General features: G+C 40.7%; 1 protein-coding gene across 1 annotated transcript; it reads left to right on the forward strand.

Annotated features, from left to right (window-relative positions):
* The first annotated feature begins 3,083 nt into the window (after window positions 1-3,083).
* On the forward strand, window positions 3,084-6,348 carry LOC145405457 (CCAAT/enhancer-binding protein-like). The gene is made up of 2 exons (XM_080276803.1): window positions 3,084-3,987; window positions 5,950-6,348. The coding sequence occupies exons 1-2, from the start codon at window positions 3,286-3,288 to the stop codon at window positions 6,124-6,126; spliced, it is 879 nt and encodes a 292-aa protein (XP_080132929.1). The 5' UTR covers window positions 3,084-3,285; the 3' UTR covers window positions 6,127-6,348.
* The last annotated feature ends 3,652 nt before the right edge of the window (window positions 6,349-10,000 follow it).

Below are 10,000 nucleotides of genomic sequence, written 5' to 3' on the forward strand. Positions count from 1 at the left end.
ATTTGACTCAGCTATATATATATATATATATATATATATATATATATATATATATAAAATATAATATATATATATATATTATATATATATATATATATATAAAATATATAATATATATATATTATATATATCTATCTATACATATATATATATAAAATATATAATATACATTATATATATATAATATATTTTATATATATATTATATATATAAAACATTTTATATATATATATTATATATATAACTATATATATATATATATATATATATATATATATATAATAAAACCCGTGAACGTCAATTATCTGGCTCTCTATACTAATTAATTCGGCTGAGACTTCGAAAATAATGGCTTTTATATAGCCTTCACTATGTCCTTCACTACGAGAGATCTAATGCTGAATAAAATCGTCTAGTAGTAACAAGAACATGTTTAAAAAGAAAAAGACCGCTTCAATGAAGAGGCTGAAGACAGTAACTTTAGATAAACACAGCAGGCTTAGTTCGTATGTCTATCGATTGTGCTAAGGTTTATCGCTAGGGCATTATTGCCAAGTCACAGTTTTCCCCTTCCATATGACCCCCAGTAGTTGTTATATCCAGGGCTCCAATTGTACCGCTAGGTGAAGAGGGACAAGGGGAACACAAACTTTGTCCTAGAGAAAAACAAACAAACACGTGGCGCGCCTGATCTAGTGATTCATTATTGTGCCACCAGATGGCAGCTCACCCTCCACCACAAATGACGCAACATGACTTCACCCACCGTGGTAACGCAGACAAGATTCGTTTCTGCATGACATTGGTCGACAATTAAAGTGTGACAAATACGAAGCTGTCAATGGTGAAATTAGTATCTGCATCATTTTACTTCGGAATATAAGCGCCGAAAATTTTGATCGTACGTTTGGCAGGGGATTAGCGAGAACGTATCATTAGCATGGGCTCGCTACATCAGCCCAAACATCATTAGTTTCTGCTTGATACAACTTGATGGGTAAACTGTGATTAATATGACGAAAGTAGATGGTGGAATTATCACTCGTATCGATTTACTTTAGAGTTCAAACTCCGATAACACGGATCGTACGTCTGGTTCATGCGACTGGGGGAACTTACCATTAGCGTTAACTGTATAAACAAGATTTCCAGTCCAGTAAGACCAGCAATAGTGAATGCATAACCAAAAACCCTTGTAATATATAGGAGTGTATCTATTATCTCTCTAGAAAACGCCATACAATGAAAAATAAACAAAATTAACACTCCTTATGTAACCACGTCTCTCGCACGTCACAGCCCAGAAGCGGTATTTATAAAATATCTTTCCCATTTATCACGTGAGCTTCCCCGTGTACTAACGTAAGAAATTACTTGGTTGTATTATTTTACTTGGATATTCGCCGTTTCCAAAGTGTTCGGTAACTGTACTGAGTGAAGGTACTTTTGAACAATTTTATACACAACTTTCAAGAGTTTCTGCATACGGCATTCTCTCTCTCTCTCTCTCTTACACACACACACACACACACACATACACAACATTTATACCTTGGGACATAAGCGGCAAATAATGGTACAGTGTTGACCTTGCATCTTCACATAACTAGGGGATTAGTAAAGTTATGAAAGTTAGATAACCCTCTCGTGGTGGGGACATTTCTTAGTGTTTTATTCAAGCTAACGTTAGGCAGTTCTGTTAAGTTCAGAGTCATCAGAACGTGAGTTATTACTAATGTTACAGTATTCTGTTCCAGCTAACACAGGTTATATTGAACTGAGTTAAGGGAGAATTTGAGTCCTGACCCCATTACCCCTAACATGGTTGGGTCAGCTCCTAGTATTTCTTTTTCTAATGCAGACCAGGCTGGTAAATTTGGCTGAATGTTACTGGTATCTTTTGTTTAACCTTTTGAAGACCATGGGCCAATCCTTAGCTGAATGAAATCGTCAGGTGGCAGCAAGTATAAACAGTCAAGAATTATATCGTCTTAAGAGGGTTAGATTCGCCTGTGCCACCCAAAAATCGCAGTGGAGACGAGATAAAATTCCATTACATTACAAGCCAACGAGCAGATTTTACATAACGGGGAATCAGGGGTTTTCGATTCCCTGTGATCCTAGAAGATACTATGGACGAATCTGAGTTAATCTGGTCAGTAGTAGCAGTAGTAGTAGTATTTCCGTGGTAGCAGAGTAACAACTAACTTTGGTGGTGGCGGTGATACTAGTAATGTTAAATTAGCTTTAGATATAATCATGGTAGTTAGTAGTATTAATTGCTAGTAGTACTTAATTTCAGAAGCACAGTATAGTTAAAACAATAATATTTTCAAAATAAGTATCAGCATAGTACCGCACCACTATCACCTCCATAAAACATAAGCCCGACCTAAGCACGAATTTCCGGCACACTCATCCCAGCCCACAAGCCAGAACACTCCCCAAAAAAGTTAGCAAAAATTCCGTGTAAGTGGCCACTCCTTGCAAACTTCCCCCACTTCTGCAAAATTTCTCCCTCCCTCCTCCCCTTCTTCCTTCCTTCCTCCCTCTCGCCCCTCCTTCCCTCCTCTCCTGAATGAAGTGTTCTTCCTAGCGGACCCCCTATTCTGCTTACTATGACGTCACTACTGTTACCACATGTCAACACATGTTCTATCTTTTTGCTTGTTCTTCTCTTTAATTGAAAATAAAATCGATGGTAACTTTTGGCTTAAACTGGTGTATGAAAATGTTGTGTCTGTTAAATATCAAGTGTGGTGGGGTTATTAAGCCGATAACGTAATTTGGAATACAGCAGTTTGTCGTGGTAACACTGGTAACCCTCCACTGATACCTGGTGACGTCATATTTCTGGAATGATCATGCTTTATACGTATACTTTTTATGATAACATGAACAAACCATGTATTCTGATAATATCTCATATGCACATTTCTTGACTTACGCACTACTTTCAATTGTGGTGTAGTGTATTCATCACATGGTGCCGTGTGGCGCGAGAAGCCAGTGTCTGGCAACTCTTCAGAAGCCATATAAACTCGGGCTGCTCACGGTTGCGTCAGTCAGCCACTAGTGTTGGAGTTGGTAGCAAGGCAGAGAAACCTGGACTGTTTGATCTGTCTCTCGTCACACTAGTAGCAGCGAGCGTTATCGAAGTGGTAGTGAAGTTTACAAGGCATCACGGCCGCTTTTGCAGATTATTTGTGTGAGTGGGGTGACAATTTCGGCGCGCTGGAGGACGGCAGGTACGGCTCGGGCGTGTCGCCATGCCCACAGAGCAACATGGAGTCACCACAGCTCTACGATAGTTCAGACTACAGCAAGAAGACACAGGCAGCTGTCAAGGTAAAGAGCGGGGGTTTGGTCTACGCCAACGACGACTATCCTCCAGAACTAGCCGAACTGTCCGCACCTGAAATCTCCCTCGACCTGCGAAACCTCATCGACGACTCCCAGTTCAGCGACGGTTTTATCCAGGGCATCGAAGGCCTCAGTGTCGACAACACAGCGCCGCGAGGTTTGGGCGTCAATAACAACATGTACAACCCATTACCCTACGTACCGTCAGCGGTGCACGGCGCAGCGCAGTTCGAGAGGGGGTACACAGACCGCGCCGCAGCATCTCTAATAGACCGCACCATTAAGGAAGAACCTTCGGAGTCCCACGACGCAGCGCACCATGAATACGCTGCATGTGCTCGAGTTGGCGGTGCGACGGGGTACGGTGCAGCGGCGACGGGGTACCACGGTACACTACCTGGGTATCCTTCCATGACTCCCACCACCGTACCGGGAGCAGAGGCCCTTTGTAGATCACCACTCAAATCACCAAGCGCGGGGAAGATGATGCCTGGTGGATGCAAGAAGTCCGTGGATAAAGGGAGCGATGAGTACAAGAGGAGGAGAGAGAGGAACAACATCGCTGTGAGGAAGAGCCGGGAGAAGGCGAAGGCGAGGACGAGGGAAACGGAAGAGAGAGTTAAGGTGAGGAGCAGTGTTTATTGGTGATTCTCTCTCTCTCTCTGCGGTTGGTTTTCCCTGGCTCACTTGCCCTTTCCGTACCTTTCACTTTCCTTCCTCCGCCTCTTTCTTCCTTTCCTTCTTTCCCACGTATTTTCCTAGTTCCGTCTTTAATCATTGGGATAACTCTCGTATTCCAGCGGCAGACATTTATATTACAGTTAAGGGAGTTTTAGGAGACTGGGTGTTAGTACAGTTATTCCTGATCTTGTATTCCACGTGACTAGGTTAAATTTATGCATCTGATATTGAATTACAGTCGCCTAGGAGTTAATGCTGACACCATTAATCCATATATCAACTCGTATTCTAACGTCTTATGTCAAGTGTTATGGAAGCCTGAATTAGAATACGTATAAGGATACCCTATATATTTATAACGGAGAATAATGAACTGAAGTGCTGAAATAACCTTGATATTTCCATTAGGCAGCGTGAGGATTTGCAAGAAGTGCAGATTAGGTGAAAATGGCGAATGGGAAAAAGAATAGAAGAAAAAGTGCTCATGATTCAGCGTGTGTTTGTACGTATGTTGGTGTGTGTGTGTGTGTGTGTTAGGTGGGATGAGGGAGGAAGAGGAGGGACGGAGGGAGGGGGATTAGGGTTAGTTGCCAAAAGTCGCTGGGAGGTGCCCAAAGTTTGACCGATATCTGAAATTGTTTTTGTTGCTTCATTGTCAAGGGAGTAATAGAGACTGGGCTAATTGAATCACGAGGAAGCAAAAGGAGGCAAATTACAGTTAGCATTAGACAGACGAGCGTACATGTAAGAGAGAGAGAGAGAGAGAATTATACCTGTGTGGACCTGTAGACCAGATTCATGAGGCCTCTCTCTCTCTGTCTCTCTCTCTCTCTCTCTCTCTGTCTCTCTCTCTCTCTCTCTCTCTCTCTCTCTCTCTCTCTCTCTCTCTCTCTCAAGTTCCCTGCATGAGTCATAAGTTTCCCAGACTCAACCCAGTTACTGACTCACGCTTTCATGATGCGGTATGACTTGATATTTACTCATGAATAAAGCAAATGAACTAGATTTAATATGGGATTGAAAATTTAATGTGAATATAAGAATGTAGAAGTAAATGAGGGATTGAGAATTTTATGGCGAATTTGTAAGGAACTAAGCATGTTTGAGAATGAACTGACTGAATGTAAAGCTGAGAGTGTGCATATGAATGTGGAGTTTTGTAGGATTTGGGTGTACTGAGGCGGAAGAGTGATCCCTTTAGCCGCGTGGAACCTCCCTCAACTGAATAAAGCAGTATATATGATATTAACGAAAACAATAAGGTACCGGGTAGCCTAACAAGGTAAAAGGTTTCCACGTCGTGCTTGGATAATATAGTTATTCATAATAGTTGAACGAAGGGTCCGTTATAAAGCTAAATAGCTCAGTTTACATAGTTAACAAGTATGGTGATGAGGATGGCACCATAGTAGATGATGGCAGGAAGGTTCATGGAACCTGAACTAACGTCATGATGAATGTTAGTACACTAGTACTAACTTACCCTGTAAGGGTAGGCTTTTCCCCAAATAGATGGGGTAGATAACTGTGAAATTGTGCTGTAGGAAAGTTACAGTAGTTTTAGCTCGACCTTGTTAACAAGTCACATTTAAGTCTTTATTAAATTGACCTTAACTTTTAGGCCACTGTAAACTTAAGTAGTGATAAAACGGTGAGAACAGAATAATGAATGGGTAATTGTTAACTGTAGTCGGTCGTGGACATTCCATATGAAAACAAGTAATTTTTAGCTTTGGTGTACAAAGTCCCCCCTCCCCATTAATGATGGTACCATAACTCTTGTGCCTCCTGATAAAGTTGACTTGTAGACTCCCCCCCCCCCCCGTGTTGCCCTGCCCCTCACCCTCCAAAAATGACTAACTTTTCGACCCTTTGTACTAAACCTTTTTTCCTCTTCTCCCTCAGAAATTGATGCTCGACAATGACCGTCTAGCCAAAAAGTGCGACCAGCTCAGCAAGGAGGTGGCCGCGTTCCACTCCATGTTCGCAAACCTCCACATGCTGCCAGAACACGTACAGCGCGAGTTCCGCAAACAGATGGACGTATACAGTCAGCAGCACCAGCACCTCGTCAATATGTGATGCTGGCCCCCACACCAACCACCACCACCACCACCACCACATCAACCATCCCAACCACACCCACCACACCATCACTCCTGTCCCCCCGCCAATACCACGTCTCCTCCTCTCCGTACACATCAACTCTAGGGTCGTGTAGGTGGCTTTTGGAGATGTCGTAACACCTCTTTCGTAGCGACTTAGTGTGCATGTTACAGATTATTCTCTTGTGTGTTATTTATGCAGACTGTATCAGTACTGAAAAAGGGGGGGGGGTGGAGATTGCAGAACTCTCCCTCCGCCAATGTAAACCCATAATGGTTATCTGTTGACCATGTGCAGTCAGCAAGCATATATATTTATTTTAGCAAAAAGTCGATATTAGACTGATGAGTATAACGTGCAAGAGAATATCAGGGTTAATATGCAAGATAAATAGCTAAGGAGACTTGCTACGAAGCCCTCAATGCCAGCAAGTGTACGACCCCTAGACGTACGGACGCACGGACGGAAGTTACCGGCCAGGGCACGGGTGGCTGTGCAGGCGCGACCAAACCCGGCCTGGCTTTGAACAGCGGCCGGCGGAGTGGATGGTCACTAGTCACGCCCCGAACCCGCGATGGACGCCCCAGATGGGTATCACGGACCAGACAGCACGCACCCCCCGCCCCCCATCCCAACCACCCTTGTACATATAGTAGAGTGTTAAGTTATGGGCGGGGGAAATGCAAGCTCGCTCCACTTCTCTTCACTTTATGGGTCGTATTTCTGATGACATGGGAGATTTCCTAACACCTCTTCCTCGGCGATTTACTCGAGTACCCCTTAACTTGTTGAAATGTCCATATTAGTCTAGCTACCTCCAGACTTCAGCTTAAGGGAACGCTGTTGCACTGAAGGGGCAAATGGAAGCTATATATATTTAATCTCCCCCATGCAAGAAAATGTCTCCCTTATGACAGTATAATCTGGAATTAGCAGGATTTAATACAGAGATAAAGTCCGGGTTTAAGGGTAAAATCATGTTGTATGTTATGAAGGCATACAGCGTGGATAGTAGAAACATAACCTACAAGACCATAACCTCTTGTATGTTATTAAAGTATGTTGACAGACCATAAGTTGTAATATGCCAAAAAGAAGTCGCCCCGGAAGAAGTGCTGTGAAGTCTGCTAAGCCGGTGAAAATACGACTTTATGTTGTGACTGTGACCAAGTACTGTGAAAATGAACGATATCCTAAGAAAACATAGAAATCAAATTTTTTGTATTTAATGTTATGATAAAGATCTATTTAAATAAATAAAAATTTCTATAAAAGCTAATTTACGATATCAATTCCACCCCGACCATTAACCCTTTGATTCCGAGGACATATTTTTACATTTATTCTTGTCACACAGACGATTTTGTTGACGTGAAATGTTACCTCCAGACGATTTTGATAATGGTGAAAGGAACACCCGCCATGAACCCAGACCTGATTTCCTTAGATGAATTTAATCGTCTGAATATAGGAAGAATACATGTAAGCACGTCATCGTAGTGAAGGGGTTGATTTTAAAAAAAAAAAGCAGTTTTAAAGATGCCACATCTAGTTATGAAGCAATTAGCCTGTGGTATTGCCTCCTAAACGAGGACTTTATTCTTCCTACGACCAGACGATTTTATTCAGTTTACGTCTGGTTACTAGTGGTTAAAAGATATATCTAACTACCAGTCCTCACTCCAAAGCTAAGGAAAATCGTCTACCAAAGTTACTGGATCGAGGGAGTGAATCCAAAAACTTATCGTTCTAGCTGTCTTCAGATTTTTTTTCAACTTATTCAGGGGTTAATGGCAGGAATATCTAACCTCTCAAATTCTAAAAGTATCTCAGAAGCCCAATGAAATCGTCTGTAAGTAGCAAGAATCCAAGTGGAGAATACGTCATTGGAGTGAAGGTGTTAAGGCTATGTCAAAACTCCGTCTATATTCGCATTAAGCTCAAGTTACTTCGCTTGACCCTAACGCTGCTATCCAAGTACAAACTATTTATTCAAACTTTTAAGGTCGTAATTTGTAAGTAGTAAATATTATATCTATAATATGTGTGTAATGTAGGGGGGGGAGGGAGAGTTTTAAAAAGTAAGCAAAAAAACTAAATAAAACTTTGAATCAAACCAGGAATGTAGTTATAATAATCCATCCACCTTAATACTGTCCATTATAAGTGCAATTATTATCAAAACATTGCTCACACTCAACGACCAATTGTAAGTGATTTTAATTAAGTGCACCCAAGAGTTAAAAGATAATAATGAGCCACCCAGAGATTTACTTAAACCCTTTCCACCCGATGATGTTTTTTTATTTTATTCTTGCTACCAGTCAGCTAACTTCTTAAAACTATTGGTATCTGGATCATAATTAGCTGGTTCAAATTTTCCCAAGATGCATAAAATGATGGTAGCAAGAAATTAGAAATGAAAACTACATCTGGTTGAAGGTTAAAAAAAAAAAAAAAAAAAAAGGTGGTGAGATGGCTTGTAAAGTGTTATAATTCTCCGACAATAATGCCATATCAAACTTGACGTCTTTTTGTATATTATTCTTGTCTCCAAACGATACAATTTAGCATGGAGATTTTCGCAACTGGAGGGGTTAATGTAGTTTTGGTTAGCCCTTTCAGTACGAGGTCTCAAAATCGTCTGGAGGGAGCATGTTACGAAAATGACGTCCTCGTAGTGAAATTACTCTTACTGAAGTCCTTAGCAATCGAATTAAAATGCTCAAGTTATCGTAGTTCATAAAAAAAAAATATTTCTACTGTAAGACCTCAAAATTAACCATTCTTTTTTAATTTCTGGTAATTCGCCTCCCATGATCTGTGGAGAATTCGACACTACTGTTATTATTTGGCGTCTGAAACATAAACTTGTATATTTTTCGATTTTCAGCTTATACCCTGGATTTCCTTTTTTTTTTTTTTTTTAAGGTCATGTGTTTTTGAGCCGAAGTTTGAGAAATATGGACTATCTCAGTGTGTGTTAACGACGAAAGAACTGATGTTTTGGATATTTTTGTGTTTGTTCACAGTGATGTTTTGTCAAGGTTTATAGTGGTAGGTTATTAAGTTCGGTATTATTATTATTATTATTATTATTATTATTATTATTTTCTCCAAGTAATTTATTCAGATTAGGCTGAAAGTATGCATGTGTAAATATATACCGTATATATATTTTACCAAGAAAACATCCCATCCTGTCATTTACCCGACTTATGCCGAGACCTTAATGTTGACACAGGACCAAGAAAAGCTTTGTAAGGCGTTAGTTCAAGGTTAGAGTTAGCTCGAAATTGTAGTTTTTTGTACCGAGAAGAAAATGTACTGTAGGGAGGTGTACTGTACTATATAGGGAAGTACTCCGTGCCCTTGAGGGAGGATGTACTTTACTTTGTAGGGATGGTGAATGCACAGTCGAGGACAAAAGTTTACCTATTATTCTAGCACATCTCTTTCACACTTAACGTCATGTCCCCCACTATCATACCTGAAGAGGCAAAAATCTGTGGACAGAGAAACATTCAAACCCCGCTCAGCTTAGGAATTGTAGCCAGTAGGAAAAAGTGAGAAGTAAGAAAGGGCAGATGTGCGAACTTTTATCCCTAACTGTACTTTGCCGAATGTGGAAGGTGTACACTGCCCAATACGGAGGTAAGGAGAGGTGTACTGTACTGTAGAGAAAGTTAGTGTACTGTATGCTGTAGGGAAAGACTAATTTTTGTACTTATGAATTAAAATATATATAAATATATCTATATATAGATGTAGTTTATCTAATTAGGCAAGGACAAGCTAAGTGACTTAAATTGGGGAGTACTCTGTTGATGGCTGTTGCAGAAAGTAAGGG

The sequence above is a fragment of the Coenobita brevimanus genome, chromosome 67 (genome assembly GCF_032717465.1).
Source record: "Coenobita brevimanus isolate Jiangsu-jjx chromosome 67, ASM3271746v2, whole genome shotgun sequence".
In the NCBI taxonomy this organism is placed as follows: Eukaryota; Metazoa; Arthropoda; class Malacostraca; order Decapoda; family Coenobitidae; genus Coenobita; species Coenobita brevimanus.

What these genes read in the sequence shown, in the direction of transcription:
- LOC145405457 (XM_080276803.1), top strand. Translation starts at nt 3,286, where the DNA reads ATGGAGTCACCACAGCTCTACGATAGTTCAGACTACAGCAAGAAGACA. An exon ending in AAACGGAAGAGAGAGTTAAG is followed by an intron (nt 3,988 to 5,949) that starts GTGAGGAGCAGT and finishes CTTCTCCCTCAG; the next exon opens with AAATTGATGCTCGACAATGA.